Here is a 17894-nt window from a genome sequence, read left to right as displayed (position 1 = left end):
CATATAAAGCTAGAGGAAGCGCAGGAATGGAAAGAAAGGAATATGTCCCAATAATACTAAGTATGGAAAGTAGACAGCGCCTGGCCAATATTACAAGGACGAAAAGTAATCACTCCGAGTCGTCTAGATATGTCGGGTTATCGTCTGCGGCACCAGGTGTAGCGGCCATGGCAGGAGTAGGTGCGTCATACGCCCGTCCACCACCGCCACCATAAGAACCAGGTGTTGGCGCATTGAGTGCCCCAGGAGTAGGCGCATTGTCTGTCCAGCGCGGAGTCGAGGCTGACCCCGAAGCCCCTGGTGTGGGAGCAGTGGGATATGCGCCGGGAGTGGGAGCGGAATAATCGCCGCCGGGTGTAGGGGCATCGTAAGCTTTACTGGTAGTTGATCCGCCGGCGCTCCAAGCAGGCGTACGTCCGCCGCTTGCAGCTCCCCATGCTGGAGTACGAGAGCCTGCGGCAAATGCGTCGAAGCCACTGCCTGAGCTAGAATCGTATGGCGTCCGAGCACCGCTATTCCAGGCAGGTGTACGTCCTCCACTCATACCACCGCCGTAAGCAGTACGAGATCCATCGGCTTTCCAAGCAGGCGTTCGTGAACCACTTGCTGCAGAGCCACCCCAGGCAGGAGCTATTCATATGTTAGCATGTACTCAGAAGTTTGTGACGATTGAGAAGGAGAGTCTCACTTCTAGAAGACAACGAACCACTCCACGAAGGTGTTCTTGAGTCCATAGAAGCACTTGGTGTCCGCGACCCAGACCAACCTGCATCTCTTGGTGGACCTCCAGCTCCGCCTGGCACACGAGGCCGTCCGCCACGGTTCATATCGATTGTTTGACCGGTGACAGGACTGTAGACACATTAGTAGTGTGACACGGAGATAAATGATTTACAAACTTACTCCTTCACAACTACTCCGGTTCTTGGAACCATGACTTTGCTTCCCTTGGTGTGTAACTCAACCCGCACCAGGTCCTCAGTAGTCTCTCTGACAATGCCGATGAGGCCTTTGTAGCTTCCTTTTGTGATACCGACGGTCTTTCCGACGAGACGATCCCGTCCAGTTGATCTTGGAGGAGGCATACCAGAGCCTTGAGGGGGGCGTTGCATAATGGCTGGATTCATCCGTGTCAAATCAGGCCCCGTAGCACGGCCTCCCTTTGCAGATACAGTGACGACATTTGAAGTGCGGGCTACTATGACACCAGTATTCTCGGTTTGGGCTTTGTTGTGCAAGAAAAGAAATGATCGATGAACATGCATAATGACTCCACTTCGCTGTTCACCATACATCTCACGAACTGTGTCACCATGACGGATCTCGGCACCATTGCGATCTGTAGCTACAGCATCCTTTCGCCTCGGGATCTTAGATGATATTCTTGATGGGAGTACATTGCGCACAGAACCGTTTTGATCAATGACTCGAAGTGACTCACGGTCGACCTGGATAATGCAAGCAACAGTAGTGGCGCTGTACAGAATAAGTATATGATTGAAAACGGGGAAGGTTTAAACTTACTCAAGCTGGACAAGATCATGCACATCAAATGTTCCAAGCTTTCCATCCACACCAGATTCAGTCGAAAGCCGCAGGTCCTTGCTAAAAACAGTAATTTCTTCCATGCTCATATCGCTGAGGATAGTAACACTATCACCGTTGATCTGCACAACCATACCCAACTCATCTTGGTAACGGCTACCGCCAATAACTTTGACATGATCACCCTCTCTAAAGGTCTTTCGCAGTGTTTTGACAGGCGCATCTATTCTCTGTCCCTTCATGTCACCTTCCGTAACTTCCAAGGTGATAATATCGTTCCGCGTTGAGACTGTGCGACCGATTATGCCCTGTTGCTCGCCCTTGTACACTTCAACAAGATCACCAGGTCGATACGCATCCTCGGAAACAGTGTTCTTGAGCGTATTAGCCAGGGATGCTAGATCCAAATTGGCCGCACCATCATCAGAGCCCCGAGCAAACATAGTGACTTCCTCCAGCCGAGGGTTTACATTGGTCGTGGTAAGATGCTGGATTTTCATCTCTTTAATGAGAAAACCATCAACGTAGGTATCGCCCAGGTAGTTCCACGACTTTCCGCTCAGGTTCGATGTTCCGACTAAATGCCTACCGTGTTTCTTACTTGCCTCTGCTTCGCTGAAGAGGCGTTGTGGAGGCCGAGCAGCCACAACATTAGGACCACCGAATCTCTTCCGTTTAGCATCAACAGGTGCTTGGTGGTCTTCATTAAGTCCGTAGTCTAATCGTGGGACAAGTCGTACTGTAACCTCGAGGCCATTCGTTTCCACTTCTTCGATCTGAGCAAGGTCGCCCTGGTATTTGCCACGCTTAATCCTTACCCAGTCACCCGGGTTGAGTTCTTCAGACTTCTTGACGCGCAGGAGGTCTGGCATTTCCTTCACGGGTACCAGGATCATTTTAGTTTTTGGGTACACGTCTAATAGCCCGTCGAGCGCTTCCAGAACCTCAGCCTGTCTTCGGGCTTCAACGTATACGTAGCCACTCATTGTTTTCCCACGTTCGAAGGCTGAGATTATCTTCAATCCATGTCGTGAGCCTGGAGGGCGTTGTTCAATTCGTTTTTGAATGTTGAAAACGACGTCTCTTTCTTTGCCAGGTTTGCAACGAACGCCCCAAATGCTAGGGTCATCCACACTAGGCAAGAGAAGTCTCTTAGGTACAATGACAGAATCCGTTGCGGCCATGCGATTGCGCCCATATCGTTCCTTAAGCGCAGCTGCTTGTTTTTCGGCATCCATGTGAGCCTCGAGCTCTCGTTGACGATCTAGTTGCCTGTGTCTACGGTCATCCAAATCAGCACCAACAGGGAGCGCATCTAGGTCGTCAGGATGCATTTCAGCGCCGAATCCATCGCCCATATCGTCTTCCTCATCTTCTGCTTCTTCATCGTCATCGTCGACACCAGCTTCTTCTTCAATGAAAGCATTTACACCTCCTCGCCTTCTTCGTTTCTTGGGCCGACCCTACACGTCGATACATTAGCCATCCGCGTTATGGGATAGGTATCTGAATGGTTCAAGATTTTCTTACCGTAACGGCATCTTCATCTTCCTCGTCTTCGTCCTCATCCTCTTCATCATCTTCTTCCTCTCCTTCCTCGTCTTGATCTTCCCCATCGCCACCTGCATGGTCTCCTTCAATGCCTTCCTCTTCCTCATCAGCATGGCCGTTAGTTTCATCGGCGCGGTCGCGGCGTCTGTTTGGAACAGTAGGCTCTTCGTCTGAATCAACGGCGGGGGCTGGGTCGAAATCATCATCCTCATCCTCAGATCCAAAATCTTGATTGAGAACGTTCGTCGACATGGCGGCGGTTATAAGGGTAGCGAGTCAGTCAAGTCGATCAGCTGAGCTGAATGTGACAATTAAAGACCACCCGACTGCGGGCTTGGTTAAATGGCACACCGTACACCGATTCTTGTCAGCGGACCAATCACAGCCATTTCCAGCCTAACTGTATTTCTCGAGAATCTCGAGTTTTATTCAATGCTGCGAGCAAATATACTTTGCTACTATATATTATATGTGTAGAAGAGTTTATATACTGTATATGTAGGTTATATCAATGAATGTATACGTCGTTCCAGTTTTAACGTTATTGTGAAGCTATTTCATCTTGACGTTGTTATATATTTTCTAGCCAGTACTAATCTAATATATATCATGTGCAAGGTTTGATCACTTAATGCACCTCATCGATTTTTTTTAAAAAAAATACTCAAATTTTTAAGTGAACATTTGAAATGGATTATTACGGAAGCCTTCAGATTCATGTAGTGAAAATTGAAATATTGAATGCTTATCTTGGCCAAACAAGTCAACTATTTTACACACTGCGCCTCGCGTCTAACTAGGTATGTATAGAGGCATGGAAACCCAATGCTACGAACGCGCAAGTCTTATGTATCAATCCCAAAGGTAAAAATTCGAACCAAAGAAATAATACAAGGAAGCTGAGTCTTATGCATGCCCAATGGAAAAAGAAAAAGGGTCGTCAAATGGAAGAGGGTATCGGGACGTAAAATTAGAGCTTCATGCCAAACATCTGGTGAACCCTCAAACTCTGACGCATGCTGAGATCCAGCATAATCTCTTCGCTACCGCCGGGGATAGCGTAGGCACGAACATCACGGTAGAGACGCTCGACCTTGCCGCCCTGGCCACCGCGGCTGTAACTGAGGCCACCAAAGATTTGACTGGCTTCACGAGCACAGAATTCAAAGGTCTTCGTCGATTGGGCCTTGAGACCGGCAATGGCACCGCCGAGCTTAAGCATGGCCTCGGTTTCCTCCATGGACTGGGCCTGGTAGATGATGTTCTCAAGCCAGTTGTGAGCGGCTTCGATTTGGCGAGCCATGTCAGCCAGCTTCATACGAATGACAGGATGGTCAATTAGCTTCTTTCCAAAGGTACGACGCTTGTTGCCGTATTTGACGGATTCCTCGTAGCAGACACGAGCAAACCGGATACTCTGGATGATGATACCAATACGCTCGTGGTTGAAGTTCATCATGATGACTGTAGGAGCGAGAAGTTAGTACGAATTTTATTGGATTGTGAGAGATGACTGTGTAGACATACCTTTGAAGCCCTGATTCTCCTTGCCAATCAAGTTCTCAACGGGGACCTTGACGTCTTCGAATGTGATGTAAGTGGTGCCACTGCTCCAGACACCCTGGCAGTCCATGCGGCGGGTGCTAACACCGCCGTGCGCACGTTCGACGAGGAGAACACTGATTCCGTTCATGCCCTCACCACCAGTGCGGACGGCAACAGTGAAGTAATCGGACCAGATACCATTAGTGATCCACTTCTTCTCGCCGTTGACGATATAGTGCTTGCCATCTTCACTCAACTTGGCCTCACAAGTCAAGTTGGCTACATCACTACCTGCATCAGGCTCAGTGATAGCTAGGCAAATGCGCTTGTCACCGGCAAGAATACCGGGGAGGATTCTATCCAACAAGGGCTTCTTGCCGTACTTGACTAGGGGTGGACATCCGATACCGAAACCGCCGATCAAGTTCCAAACGAGACCACCGCTACCGGCGCGTGAGAGCTCGTCGGTGATAATGAGCTCATGGTAGTTGTCCCACTTGTCAACCGGAACAGACTGAACGCGAGCATTTGTGTACTCAGTTGGGAAATGCACACCCAGAAGACCGCCCAGGTAGCCGCGTTCACCCATCTGTTTGTAGATGCTATCCGGTACTTTCTTGGCCTCATCCCATTCAGTGACATATGGTTCGATCTCACTTTCAACCCATTGGCGAACTTCGTCACGGAGAGCGGCGTGTGTCTCGTTGTAATAAGGAGAGTGGTACTGCAAATGGTGGTCGTGTTAGTTACCTCAAAATTACTCCTTTTCATTCTCAAGACAACTTACACCTTGGTACCATGAGGGGTCAGCAAAGGGAATAAGATCTCCGTAAGGCTCTAATGTGCCGTCTGACTTGGCGGGCTTAACATCAGAGGAGACCTGAGGCTTAGCCGGAGCAGGAGCAGCAGGCGCAGGAGCAGCAGGAGCAGCCGCTTTCTTAGAGTCAAGGGAACCTATTTGAAGCTGGCCCTTGTACTTCTTCAAGATTCCCTCGTTGTGGTATTTCCAGAACTGTTTGGAGGCGTCCTTGCCGGCAACGCGCTGAAGGACTTTACAGAGCCAAAAGTCAATATTTGCAACTGAGTATGAAGGGGGTTAAGGGGCGATCTATTGCTGCAACATACTTTTCTTCCCACCTAGAGATACACACCGTTAGCCACCAAAATCTCAGATGTTATAACAGATTTTTTTTTTCTTTGATAACTTACCTGGATGTTCATCCTGGAACTTGGTCAAGTCATAGACATCTTCGTCGATAATAACCCACAGGCCGTCAGACTTGTTTTTGGACGCTACCTGGTCCTTGGAGAATGTTTGCGACATGATGGTGGTCGCGTGTGTGTATGTTGCAAGAAAGAAGGGTATGGATGGGGAAGGGGTGGCAACACAAAGCAGAAATGGTCGTCTTGCAAAGTCTCAAGCAACACGGAGTGCAGAAGAAGTCAGAAACAGTGCGGAGCTCCGTATTTATGAAATCTCCACGAAGTAATGACAAACAGTCCTCCCCACGGGGCCGAGTCGCAGCGTGTTTTTGCGTGGTGGTGGTGGCCGGCACGTCGGGGTCTTCACATGCTTGCGAATTGCCTCAGCGGTGATCCGGTGCGGGCGGTCAGCATCCCGTTATGATGGTAAATAATACTAATAATCTGAGTAGCCCACAGCTAGAAACGCCCAATTATTAATTAATTCATAGTAGAGACAAGCCGAGTGCACCCGCCACGGTTCCATCAAAGCATCAAGCCAGCCCTGTTCTGGTCATCAGGCCGGCGCTGGCAGCGTCGTGCTTGACATTGTGCGCCTGCTGATTGGTCTTGCGCGCATGCTGCGTCATAGGCAGCACGTGGGAAGCCCATTCCTGGATAGGAAAGTACCGAGGCTGGCTAGGCCAACCACAGGCCCCGTAGAACCCTGCACAGAAGAGCTCGGATAAAGAGCTGCCGACGCACCACGTGACTTGCTCTTGGAGCATGTGAAACTACGCTCCTGAGCATACTGTAATTAGGTGCCGGAGAAATTATAATGATAGATGTAAATAATTAAATAAAGGACAAACGGCGTTCGTCAATGCTTATACATGCGAGAGAACTCGAGTAACAAAGTAACAGTAGTGATACATACAGGACATATGCATCTGCCAGAATGCGGCAGCGATCTAACAGTTTCCCCCCGTATTAGATCGTCTAGTCTTCTTCCATATTGTCCGTTTCGTAGCCGAATTCATCGGGCACAGGTGCATCTTCTGCGCCTTCTTCATCCTCGTCGACTGCAGTGAGCACCCCGGCCGCTAAGGCAGCTCCAGAAGCCTCTTCTACGGCTCTGAATCCGCGCGGAGGTGTCTCGAGAGCGGAGACCCCGGCCGCAGCAGCTTGCAGGCGGTCTTGCAAGTCTTGCAATGTGTCTGGGGTGGCCGCCTGGCGAACGTCTTTGCTCGCGCGTAATTCGATCGTTTCCCGTTCTTCCTCCGGCTTCTTATCTAAGACGACAACTACACCACCGGTAGGCTGAGAACATGTTAGCAATCCGTAATGATAGTCTGGACTTTAGCATAGACAGGGCGTAGACTCACCCTCTTAACAGGTTCGTATCGGGGGTCGGGGAATGTCAAGAACTTTAGTTGCGCAGGAAGAACACGGGACATGTTCTCAAGCTCGTACCCGATCTTCTCTTTCTCAGACTTCTTCTTCTGGCCTTCTGCTGGAGTCTCTTCTTTGTCACTCGCCTTGCCTTCCTCTCCCTCCTTGACGGCGCCCTCGTCGGTTTCCATTTTTTCTGGTAGTTGGCCAGAGACCTTAGGCGTCGTGGGTGTTTGGTCGATATCCATGCTTTCCCGTTGTTGTTGTTGCTTCTCCCGACGCTGTGCGCGACGCTTGGCCTGGACTGTCGTTGAAAGAACAGCAGTCTTCACCTTTTCAGGGGCCTCGTCGGCCTTGACTTGCTGCTCAGGAGGGTAGTCAAAGAGGCTGGGCCGCGTGTTGCTGTGGAACTTGAAGACAGGTACTTCAAGCTTCTGGTCCACACCGATGACCGCAGTCGGCGTGAAGCTGAGAGAAAGGAAATGTGCAAGTGGGAACCAGTACCAGTATTGTGTGAAAACAGCGGCACCAACAATACCAGGCATGTTGAGATTACCGGTTTGAGTCTGAAGACTGATAGTGCAATTGCGACCACCTGCGTCGATGATGCCTAAAGCGAGGGCGCATCCGAATTTGGCCATAGCATCTTCATGGCGATCACTAATAATCTTCATCATGGTTTTGCGGATGGACCCGACCTTAGGGTTCATGGTTTCGTTTTGCTGGGCTAGAACCATGGCAAGCGAAATCAGAGCTCCCTGCCTGACAAAATCTGTGGGATCTTTCAACATAGGTTCTAGGAGGTCAATGGCTTCATCAAGTCCTGTTCCAGCACAAGAGATACCCAATGCCATAGCAGCACCATAACGGACGTGCGGGTTGTACGACTCTGAGAGTAGTTCAACCATGCGGGGAACGCTTTGATACTTGCGGAAAAGAATAAAGCCTAAACTCATAACAGCGACTCGGCGAACGTCGTCATTGACATCACTGACAGCAACATGGAGGAGCTTGCGAACAGCCTTGTTGCTACCCGTGCCACAGTAAGCGAGTGCAATAGTCATAATACCTCCGTAGCGTAGATATGGATCGGGGTCACCCAATAATCCGTTGATGAGTTCATCGGCAGCTTCTTGTCGGCCATACATGATCAATGCCATACCCAATGCAAGACCTCGTACAATTTTTTCGTGCTGAGTTTCATGAGCGTACTGGACCATTTCCTCTAGAAGCTTCATGTTGCCAGTTCCCAACATCACGAGACCCATAGCAAGACCAACTGCCTCACCGTTGAGTGCCGAATCGGTGTACAGAACTTGCTTGAGGTCCTCCCAGATGCCTTCATCGCCAGATGCTATGGCTGCGAGCCCAAGACCCAAAGAGGCCCCGTGTTGCACCACCTCTTCGGTAGCCTTTTTAAAATGATCACGGATAAGCTCAACGGCATCGCCTCCATGATTGGCGAAGATCAAACCGTAGGCATAAAGAGAACCACCTTGGCTGTAAACAGACCCTGTACTACCAACACCGGAGATATGTTCTTTGGGAAGATATGGAGCTAGAAGCTTTTTGCCTTGCGACAGATTGCCACGGTGAATGACTCCCAGCGCGGCAGTGGCTGTAAACTTAGACCAGTTAACAGCCTTTCCAAGCCACTCCAAGTTATCACGGAAGAATTTGTCGTGTGTTGTACCTGCATGCATGAAGGCATTTGAGAAAGTAACCGAGTTGTGGAAGATGGAGTTTCTAGCCTCAAGGCTGTCTCGCACTTTATTGAGTATGGCGATGTCAGCCTTGTTACTGCGGTAAAGGAATTCGAGATTCAATTGAATCGTCTTGAATCCGTCCAGAATATCGCGAATAGCCTTGAAAGCATCGCTTGATTCTTTCGGTAGCTCATTCGCAGACGATGACTGGTTCTGCAGCAAAGAATCTGATTCCGTCGCCTCAGCTTCGTTTTCTTCTTTGTCGTCCTCAGCTGGAATAAGTTCGGAGACCTCTCCGATAACCTTCTTCAAGAATTCCTGCGTGCTGTTGTCGTAAAGATCGAATGATATTTGGTACGCCACCGCCAATGACCTAGCATCGCCCTTTTCAACTAGTTGTCGGAGGATATCGGTCGCCATAGAATGCTCATTAAGATAGACAACACACTTCGCAATGGAGAAATAGTCGGGCGAGGGAATATGGTTGAGAAGTTCTAGAATAAGCTTCAAGATCTATAATTTTTTGTTAGCAATCAAGAGCAAATCACAAGCCCGAATCATCACAAACCTCGTTGCGAAAACTTCGCTCCTGAACGATTCCCATGCAGATTTCCAACACATATTCCATCAGCTCCTCGCCGTGTCTTGATGATTCCCCTTGTTCCTTCTTCTCTGCCTCGCTGCAACGAAGGATTGCGGTCCGTAGGACCTCTAGATTCCTAGCCTCGATTGCAATTCCTACGACTTGGCGATATCGTTGTTGACGGAAGCATTGCTCGAAAAGTCGCTCAATGACAGCCTGCAGCTGTTTCTGCACACCCCGTCTGATAACCAGAGGGGTTTCCTCTAGTTTGGCACTTTCACTGTCGCCATCGGGATAAGGAGCTGTCAGGCTTGGTTCCTCTTCTCTCGACAAAAGTGATTTTGAGGGGAGGGCAGACTGTGAGAATGGAGTTATCGGGGATGTTAGGCTAGCGGATGTGTTCGTAGCGCCATTGGAGGAAGGGAAAGCTGTGTTGAGTGGCAATGGCGCTTCCCCAGCTGCTGGCCGGCGGCTTGCAGAGAGTGAGATGAAGGTGTCGACACATTTCGCTAGACATGCTATTAGCTCGGCGGAGAGGGATGGTTATGGTGTGCCTACAAATGACGGTCTGTTCAAACTCGCCACCCTTGTCCAAATCCAAGAGTTTCCCAGCACCAAGCGCAAAAACCATGCTCTCATTATATTCTTGCAGGTGGTAGTATACTTTAGAGGCGACTAACGCTGCAAGTTCACGTTCAGGGAATGTCTCGTCTTCGTACAGCGCTTCTCTGGATAGAAACAATATTAGAAAGAGGTCTCCGATTATCGTAAAACCAACAAATGCGGCAGTGAGAGATGTCAGGTATCTAAAACGTACATTTGAGGAATAGAATCCACAATATCGGTCCATAGCACATCAACTTCGGCGTCAAGAGTCTTCAAAGCAAATACCCTGAGCTCTGGATCAGGCTCTGACAGAAAGCCGACCAGGCCGGAGGCGGACGTGAGCCCAACCATCTCTGAAAGCTGAAGCCTGTTAATATTAAACGAATATAGTGAAGAGTAGAACTCCGTGACCCCAACTAACAGGCAGGTCGAGGTCGATGGGGCTAAGACGAGGAAGGTAGGTTGGCTGGTCGCCCCGATCACACCGGAGGCAGAATTTGAGTAGCGAACTTAAAACAAGAGGATGAGAAGCTAGTGACGATGAAATCCCAGCGTAAAAGCAGTTAAACACAAGATGGTAAAGGACCGAATGGGATGGAAATGGAATGGGGAGTTGCAGTGAGCTAGCTCTCTCTAGGCGCGAATGCACACGTCAATGTCGGAGCTGACAAAGGTACCTGAGGTCACTAGATGCTCGACTAGTCACGTGCCGCCGATGCATTGACGACGGGGGCCTGCAGGCCTGAGGCTGCGGCTCCTGTTATCGGGCTAGTCATCTGCAGAGGTCACAAGCAGCAGCTGCCTCTCTGCTACGAGATGTTTGCATACGAGGTCATGAGGACTCTGCGTTGTTGACGCGATGAATTCGTTGCCGCTGCAACATTTCTTCGTCTTTGGCTCTGAAAGTTGCTGCTCACTTCCATACTCTTCACTCTATAACAAGCTCCGCAACGCAGTCGATGATAGATAGCTTCCAAGATGTCAACATTACTCCCCTATACCGACGCCACGTTTCCAGATAGACGGTCAGCTCCAATGCCATATGCTGCACGCCCTGATCCATTTGTATACATAGATCGCCAGGCAAAACATCTCCAACATCACATCCAAAGCCTATTAGATGCTCAGAGTGAAGGGCTGCTGGCTGGGCTCTCTGGCCGCCCAACCAACGACGACGATGTACTTTCGAATGGCAGTTCGACGCCCACGCCTACAATATCCGCTATAGCCAGCCCCGGAAGACCAGCACGTACGATCCCCGTTCGACAGCCGCCGAAGAAGAAGATTGGCCTGCGTGCCGCGCGGAAGGGAATTCTACGATCGATGAACGAACTGCTCACTCTGCGAGAAGAAGAGAAAAGAGTCATTCAAAGTCGAATTCGCGAACGACGCGATGCTATTATAGAAGTGGATACATTTGCGACTAAAAAGGGTAGCCTTGAGAAAACCATCTCAGCTATGCAAAATGATCGCGATAACATGAGAACCCGAGAGGCGAAACGAGAAGCAAAGAGTCTCGAGCACGAGATTGAGGAGCTCGAACTGAAACTTGCTGAGATGAAGACACGCCATCGGCATCTCATGCAGGAAATTTCTCAAGCCGAAAACTCGGTAGCAGCAAAGTTGTCGTCATACAATGAATCTTTATCGATTCTCGACGCCGAAGTATGCAGATACCTGCGAAACCCGCCACTTCAGCCTTTGAAACCCGATACCGACAAATCGTCATTCTATTCATTACATCCCAAACGTCGGACCCTTGAAATGGCCCGTGAACATTGGCAGGCTGAACAAGTAGAGTTGAGAAAGAGGCAGCACAGTGTCGACTTAGAAATTTCTGCCTTGGACGAAGGTGGCCCGGTTTGGCTGGGTGTTCTCAACGATATTTCAAGTTTTGAAAAGAGACTAAAGGAAAAGATGCAACAGTCCATCATGTTATCCAAATCGTCCCTGAATGCAGAGCAAGATACCGGGGACCATGAACGGGGCAAGAGAATTCTCGCGGATATGGAGGAAATAACCCAGCGGCTCACCGAGCATTTCGCATTGGCAGAGGAAAAAGATTGGAAATTACTCGTCTGTAGTATTGGTACGGAGCTTGAAGCTCTCAAGGAAGCGCAAGGCATGGTCACGAGTCTCTTCAAGTTGCCCGAGGAACCTGATACAGTAAGCGACACCAATACGCAAGTCACCAACACAGATACGAATATACACACGAGCACGAATACCAATACAGATAAACTTATCAACGAGAATGATGCTAGCGACGACGACGAGCACACAGACGAGCCGCCGGCGGACTTGTTAAGGGATACAACGCCGAACCTGCGACCTGCTATTTCTCGATCGGAGGACGAGGATGATGAACCGGATCCTGCATGGCTACTATCTGACCTCTAATGTTGTCTCACGGCCACGATAGCTCGTATATTAGATCTATAATACTATATATACCCATTTGTTTCTCAAGAAATATGTTCTGAAGAGTTGCGTAAATACCAGCCCTCTTGATAGGTAAGAAATAGGCTGGATATTACGCTCAGAGACCAATACCAACATGCCCTCAGCCTTGATATGTACTACACATTTACGTATAATTTGGTTGACGGTGTAGATGCTCAGAGGGTCATTTGACATTAATTGATTATTCAATATATTCAACTATGTTACCGGTCACAATAACCCAAAAATGCAACTGAAAGTAACACACAACTAAACCAAACCCAACGCTCGTATACGTTAAAAAGATGAACATTTGACAACCACGCCACGCATAAGAGGGATTAGGCAATATTCAACCTCATTTCATTGGCTTGCACAACTAAACACAAGTAGGAAAAGGAACGACGATTGCAATGTTGGGTATCAGGTATATACACGATGTGTAGATCGATTCAAGGGGGGAATTAAGCAGAGAGGAATTGGGTGGTTAGGTTTGTATTATAAGGCGGGGGCACATTTCTAGTGCTTGATACTAAATTCTTTTCGTGCTCATTTGCTCTGGTGTTCTCACCATAAAAGCGAGTGTTCGGCAACAAAGATGGAAATAGAGATTGTGACCCAGCTGAAGATCTAGAGTTCAACAATCCCAGCCCATCGGTGGCAGTGACTGTCGTCGGTGGAGGAGCCTGGTGTTTCCTCGACCGAGGCAGCCACTACCACAGACGAGCTAACATCGTTGACCTCGCTGCTCGCTGGGCCATGTATTCCTTTACTTTCCATGCTAGGGAAAGAAATCGCGCTTTGTTGCTGGCAGTCGCTTCCACAGAAGAGATACAACATTTTTAGACATCAGTCAGATATAATTATGAGGCATGTGGTGCACCAGACGGAGGTGGGAAATAAACCTCTTGATCAGTATGTTGAGGCTGTTTCTGTTTTTGTATACTTTCTTCTGGTGTGTCTTGATAGGGCTGTGCTGGCTGATAGAATTGTTGTTGCTGATGTTCAGCGACGTTGATTTGATCGCTATATGGGAAAGCATGTTGAGAAGCTGATGTGTCAGAATCCACGGGGGAAACATAATGTGTCGAGTAGCCCGCTTCGTAGTGCTGTCCATCGTGGTCGACCACCTGAAACCCGTTTCCAGGAACAGCAGCAGCATACTGAGCGCCACCCATCATGTATTGTGAAGCATTCGCCATCATCATGGATTGATGATGTGGTGAAGAAGAATTGTCGCCCCATGTATTTTGCCACGGAGTGTTAACTGTAGTGTCATTCCAGCGAGCGTGTATTTGGTTCGAGCCATATCTGCGACGCTTAGCAGCCTGGCGGCGTTTTTTAACAAGACAGAAGCAGCAAAGTGTGGTTACAGCGGCAATAATGAGGAAGCCGACAATGGGCATGACAATGATAACAGTCTGGTATTGTTGGTAAATGGATTGTCCGCTCGAAGCGGCCGTGGACGTATATGCAGTAGTAGTCTCCGGCAATTCAGTTTCGTTGAAGATGCGTGTTGCGGCAATGGGGAATGAGGTGCCAGCAGAGGTTAAAAAGTGGCAGTTATAACGGTTTGATTCCAAGACTGGTATTTATTAGTGATGGTCTCAACCCTATCAATAAAATAATGAAACATACAGTTGGTGAGGAAAGCCTGCTGCGACGTCAAGGCATAGCAATCCTCGCAAATCGACACGGTGTTATCAGCAAAAGCGGTGTCGCCGCAGAATGTAGTGAGCGAGTTTCCGACTGGACTCGTCAATTGGAATTTGAGCGCTGTGCCTAGAGGTGTGCATGAGACCAAGCAAGGTGTTGAGACATTCGTCACTGGCTCCGGGAAATTGTAAACACATGACGAAAACGCATATCGCAGGTTGTCTGTTAGAGGCAACAAGTCAGCCCTTTAACATTTTGCAGATCAGAACCGCAGACATAAATATAATCGACGTACACAGTCCCCAGTTTACATCCGTTTCTCCAGTCCCTTGGCTTTGAAAGTCACTTTGCAAGAGGCATGTCACGCAACTCTGGAAATCTCGTCCGGTTTTTGTTGTATTGTACTGGCCATCGAGGCACACAATCTCGGCTGATGTTGTGTTAGTTGTCGTTCCACAGAGACTTGTGCAGGGCGAGCCTGGTGTTGTTCGCAAAGCGAGGACTCCTGATAAGAGCGTTAACAGGCTATAGACGGTTGTCAAAGCCATTATCATGATTCCGGCCAATTAATTAAAACCACTCTAAGAGGCCTAATCAAATGTATTGTTTAGTTCCTGGCGAGAGTCGGCTTCACAAAAGGCAGGCTCGGAAGCGATGTAGCTAGCTCTTTTCGCCCTGTTGCAGCTAGTCCATTGACAAGATCAACTTCGCGCCGGTCAAATGCTGAGGTTGAAGCACCAACTAGGGAAAGCACTATCCAGAGTGAGTCCCTAGGAGTACACGGCCGAGCAAGTAGGGTTAGATGGTAGCAAGGTTGTCTTAAAGTCGGCTCGACGGAGGTTGAATTGTCCTAGACAGAAGGCGGGGGGAGAGGCGTACACTTTTCAAGAGAATGCGAATGTGATGGACATTCAAAATGCGACGTAGATCGTGGATAAAGAGGATAATTAATCTCTATGCGATTGTAGGGATAATGCAATGCAAGCATTATCGCTAGCATCACAATCTGGGCGTCTCCCCTCTCCAGTTGTGAAGGCGAGAGAACCCTGTCACAGTGCCGCAATTGTCAAAAGGCGAGACACAAAGCACAGTGCAGGTTTCCACCAGCCCGCAGTAGAGCAGCTTTCCCTGCCGCCAATGGACAAGCGAGAGCATTTTAGCAGCTCTAGGACAGGCGGCAAATAAGAAGCTACAAGTAGGGTGAGGGGCTGGGAACGGAGGAACGCAGCACAAGCTTTGAAGTTGGATGTGCTGTCGGCGGCTAGAGGAGCGATGGGATAGGCTGGATGAGTGGATGCAAAGGAGGGCGTCCTGCTGGCTGGAGGAGCAACTAGTGACTACTCGCAAGCCAGCAGGACTAGCGGCCTCGACCGAGGAGGGAGATAGAGCGACGATTGGGCGAGGAGCGGATGAGGCCGGCGTGCGAAGTCACAAAGTGTGACAGTGATGGCCGGCCTGCAGCAGAGGGCCGACCAATCACGGGGGGTAGTTAGCGCTCCCTGGCTGGTAGGACAGTAGCAGTCAGTAACAACTGTTTCCAGACAGTGACAGGCGACATCAGCTAATTAATGAGGTAAATGCTAGCTTAGCTGCAGATTACGAGTGGACAGATCCGGATTTGAGGTAATTAATTAATTAATATGCTGGCGCCAGCAAGGGCAGTTGAGAGCGAGAAGCAGAGTATAGAGTCACGTGACCTGTTTAGGGCTCCGATCTGTTTGTAGAGTGTGTATATGTGTATGGATAGTGTTATGGATAATAAATAGGCCATTACGTACGATTTGTCTGCTGCTGCTGCTGCCAGCTCGTGCTTGAATCTAGACATGAGGAAGGAAAAAAGGATAGAGTGTCACAGAGAAAGAACACCAAGAAAATGCCGATCAGGCAGCAGATAAGACTGCTATCCTGAAGGCCGAGATAGAAAAGAAATTGACTCAAAGGAAAGAGCCGCAGCCATGGCAGGTTAAGACGAACTGAAGAGAATAATTGTATGCGGAGAAATGAAGAGTAATGAAGAATAAATCGTAGCTCGTGCTAGTACCCCCAGAGCTCATCATAAGAAGGAACCAGCTCTTGAGGCCCGACCGTCCTGGCTGTCGACCGCTTGTTGGAGCGTCTGTCGCCCGATGTGCCACGTGACTTCTTTCCCCAGAGAGCGTTGCGAGCATTCGGGGATGAGGCTGGCAGGGTAAGAGAAGGAGAAGGCATGTGGACTTTGGGTACGGGGGGAATTTCTTCCTGCAGCAACGGGGGGATCGCCGGTGCATATGGCCCGTGGGATGCGGCGGATGTTAAGCTGGTGTGTTTTGAGCTGAATGTGGCGGTTGATGGGGTTGCTGAGCACGTTGCTGTGCTCTGTGAGCTATATCGCCGCATCACCGCTGTCGAGGCGAGCGGCGGTGACCGGTGCCGGTAGCTTTGTGCCCGATCCCAGCGATTCTGAGGCGAGTCTTGCGATTGACTTCGCTGTGGTCTGTTTCGTATGGCTCGCCTGATTTCACCCTGGCGCCTCTCTTCCTCTTCGTCCTCGTCGTCGCCATCGCAGCTGCAAGAGGACGGCGAGTCCAACATGTTGCTATCATAACTTCTCGGTGACCCGTTGGCCACCCATAGTTTGTCGCCGGCAGTTCTTCTTCCACCCGAAGTTCTGCGACCGTCACCAGATATAGATAGAGACCGTTTACGGGCCTCCATATCAACCATCGGGTGGCGTGGCACCTGGTCTGGGAATGGATCAGCCCGCACGGTAACGGGTGGTTGCTCTCTCGTTACCACAGCTGGCGGTGATTCCGCCGGCTTCGAGCGGAACAAAGTCTTCAACCGACCACCCTTGTTCGTTTCGGATGGTTGCGTATTGCCGAGACCCAGATGTGCCATTTCATTCCAAGAACCTTCGTTAGGAGCGGAGATGGATACATCTCCAAACCGAGCGTCCATATCGGAGGACAGCTGTCGCCGTTTCCTCCATTTGAAAAAATCCAGCTTCGTAGACATATTGAATGGGAAACACATATCTCGCACGGTAGAACAAACCAGTGTTATATGTACCCGGAGGTTGAACCCGGTTTTGCGTGCACGAGCAAATGTGAATAAGACAGAAAACAAATCCAGCTTTCAGAGAAAGCGAAAGAACACGCAAAATACCGCCAAGTCAAGATACAGAAGCACAAGCCGTTGTACTCATCAGAGCACTAGCAAAATTTCATGGTGCTCCGCCTGTAGGCAGGAGTCACAGCAAGGTGTCAAGGGAAAAGTAGAGTCCCCGAACCCTGGCGTTGCTTGTGGCCTGGATGCCACCAGGTTTCCAGTCACCGTGTCAGAGAATAGGAAGCAGCCTGACCAGAGGGAGCTGTAGAAGTGTAGAGACGAAAAGCCCAGGGGTTGCAAGCCGGCGAAATGCTCCATTTTATCCAGCCTCCACGGGTGGGAATGGGAAAAAGGCAGAGAAACAGCAGGCAACCCTCCAGTACCAAACTGTCGGGACTGTAGGTGCAACTTGACAGGATATCAGAGACGAAAAATCAGTCGTGGAGTTTCTTAGTCCGGCGCCTGATTGACCAGAGCGAGGGGCAGCATTGTGGACGGTGAGGGGGCCGCCGGGGCTTGTGTTTTTTTGCGGCGCTGTCAAGCATCAGCCCGCAAGCTGCACCGAGGCGCGCGCAAGTGGATATTGTGATTGACACATT

General features: G+C 49.6%; 6 protein-coding genes across 6 annotated transcripts; 1 reads left to right on the top strand and 5 right to left on the bottom strand.

Annotated features, from left to right (window-relative positions):
• Positions 1 to 109: 109 nt before the first annotated feature.
• Positions 110 to 3348, bottom strand: BGW36DRAFT_425012 (Spt5 C-terminal nonapeptide repeat binding Spt4-domain-containing protein; the record flags this gene model as incomplete). The annotated part of the gene is made up of 5 exons (XM_046220050.1): positions 110 to 630; positions 689 to 852; positions 904 to 1476; positions 1525 to 3008; positions 3076 to 3348. The coding sequence occupies 5 exons, from the start codon at positions 3346 to 3348 to the stop codon at positions 110 to 112; spliced, it is 3015 nt and encodes a 1004-aa protein (XP_046073883.1).
• Positions 3349 to 3774: 426 nt separating this feature from the next.
• BGW36DRAFT_373569 (putative acyl-CoA dehydrogenase) lies at positions 3775 to 6446 on the bottom strand. Its single transcript, XM_046215594.1, has 5 exons — positions 5851 to 6446; positions 5767 to 5778; positions 5429 to 5691; positions 4624 to 5365; positions 3775 to 4560 (listed from the first exon to the last, which is right to left on the bottom strand). Exons 1-5 carry the CDS (start codon positions 5963 to 5965, stop codon positions 4067 to 4069), a joined length of 1626 nt encoding a protein of 541 aa, XP_046073882.1. The 5' UTR covers positions 5966 to 6446; the 3' UTR covers positions 3775 to 4066.
• A 221-nt stretch (positions 6447 to 6667) lies between these two features.
• On the bottom strand, positions 6668 to 10761 carry BGW36DRAFT_405467 (putative 26S proteasome regulatory subunit Rpn2). Its single transcript, XM_046218971.1, has 5 exons — positions 10322 to 10761; positions 10063 to 10232; positions 9490 to 10013; positions 7209 to 9434; positions 6668 to 7143 (listed from the first exon to the last, which is right to left on the bottom strand). Exons 1-5 carry the CDS (start codon positions 10459 to 10461, stop codon positions 6823 to 6825), a joined length of 3381 nt encoding a protein of 1126 aa, XP_046073881.1. The 5' UTR covers positions 10462 to 10761; the 3' UTR covers positions 6668 to 6822.
• A 119-nt stretch (positions 10762 to 10880) lies between these two features.
• BGW36DRAFT_373566 (uncharacterized protein) lies at positions 10881 to 12617 on the top strand. The gene has a single exon (XM_046215593.1). The coding sequence runs from the start codon at positions 11089 to 11091 to the stop codon at positions 12508 to 12510; it is 1422 nt and encodes a 473-aa protein (XP_046073880.1). The 5' UTR covers positions 10881 to 11088; the 3' UTR covers positions 12511 to 12617.
• A 495-nt stretch (positions 12618 to 13112) lies between these two features.
• BGW36DRAFT_124021 (uncharacterized protein) lies at positions 13113 to 14974 on the bottom strand. The gene is made up of 3 exons (XM_046209307.1): positions 14504 to 14974; positions 14191 to 14430; positions 13113 to 14137 (listed from the first exon to the last, which is right to left on the bottom strand). Exons 1-3 carry the CDS (start codon positions 14760 to 14762, stop codon positions 13416 to 13418), a joined length of 1221 nt encoding a protein of 406 aa, XP_046073879.1. The 5' UTR covers positions 14763 to 14974; the 3' UTR covers positions 13113 to 13415.
• Positions 14975 to 15813: 839 nt separating this feature from the next.
• Positions 15814 to 17306, bottom strand: BGW36DRAFT_123963 (uncharacterized protein). Its single transcript, XM_046209306.1, has one exon. It carries the CDS (start codon positions 17218 to 17220, stop codon positions 16243 to 16245), a length of 978 nt encoding a protein of 325 aa, XP_046073878.1. The 5' UTR covers positions 17221 to 17306; the 3' UTR covers positions 15814 to 16242.
• Between the last annotated feature and the right edge of the window lie 588 nt (positions 17307 to 17894).

Source organism: Talaromyces proteolyticus (assembly GCF_021365285.1).
Source record: "Talaromyces proteolyticus strain PMI_201 chromosome Unknown BGW36scaffold_4, whole genome shotgun sequence".
Lineage (NCBI taxonomy): Eukaryota > Fungi > Ascomycota > Eurotiomycetes > Eurotiales > Trichocomaceae > Talaromyces > Talaromyces proteolyticus.
The sequence above is the reverse complement of the archived record's forward strand: the minus strand, read 5'-3'. Positions and strand labels throughout refer to the sequence as shown.

Bases quoted from the DNA above. Each gene is read 5' to 3' on its own strand.
- BGW36DRAFT_123963 (XM_046209306.1), bottom strand. From the start codon at position 17,220: ATGTGTTTCCCATTCAATATGTCTACGAAGCTGGATTTTTTCAAATGG.
- BGW36DRAFT_124021 (XM_046209307.1), bottom strand. From the start codon at position 14,762: ATGATAATGGCTTTGACAACCGTCTATAGCCTGTTAACGCTCTTATCA. The intron at 14,431-14,503 runs GTACGTCGATTA...TGCCTCTAACAG, and splicing joins GGATGTAAACTGGGGACTGT to ACAACCTGCGATATGCGTTT. The intron at 14,138-14,190 runs GTATGTTTCATT...AATAAATACCAG, and splicing joins GCAGGCTTTCCTCACCAACT to TCTTGGAATCAAACCGTTAT.
- BGW36DRAFT_405467 (XM_046218971.1), bottom strand. From the start codon at position 10,461: ATGGTTGGGCTCACGTCCGCCTCCGGCCTGGTCGGCTTTCTGTCAGAG. The intron at 10,233-10,321 runs GTACGTTTTAGA...GTTTCTATCCAG, and splicing joins GTGGATTCTATTCCTCAAAT to AGAAGCGCTGTACGAAGACG. The intron at 7,144-7,208 runs GTGAGTCTACGC...ACATGTTCTCAG, and splicing joins GATACGAACCTGTTAAGAGG to CCTACCGGTGGTGTAGTTGT.
- BGW36DRAFT_373569 (XM_046215594.1), bottom strand. From the start codon at position 5,965: ATGTCGCAAACATTCTCCAAGGACCAGGTAGCGTCCAAAAACAAGTCT. The intron at 5,366-5,428 runs GTAAGTTGTCTT...CACCATTTGCAG, and splicing joins ACCCCTCATGGTACCAAGGT to TACCACTCTCCTTATTACAA. The intron at 4,561-4,623 runs GTATGTCTACAC...TCGCTCCTACAG, and splicing joins GGAGAATCAGGGCTTCAAAG to TCATCATGATGAACTTCAAC.
- BGW36DRAFT_373566 (XM_046215593.1), top strand. From the start codon at position 11,089: ATGTCAACATTACTCCCCTATACCGACGCCACGTTTCCAGATAGACGG.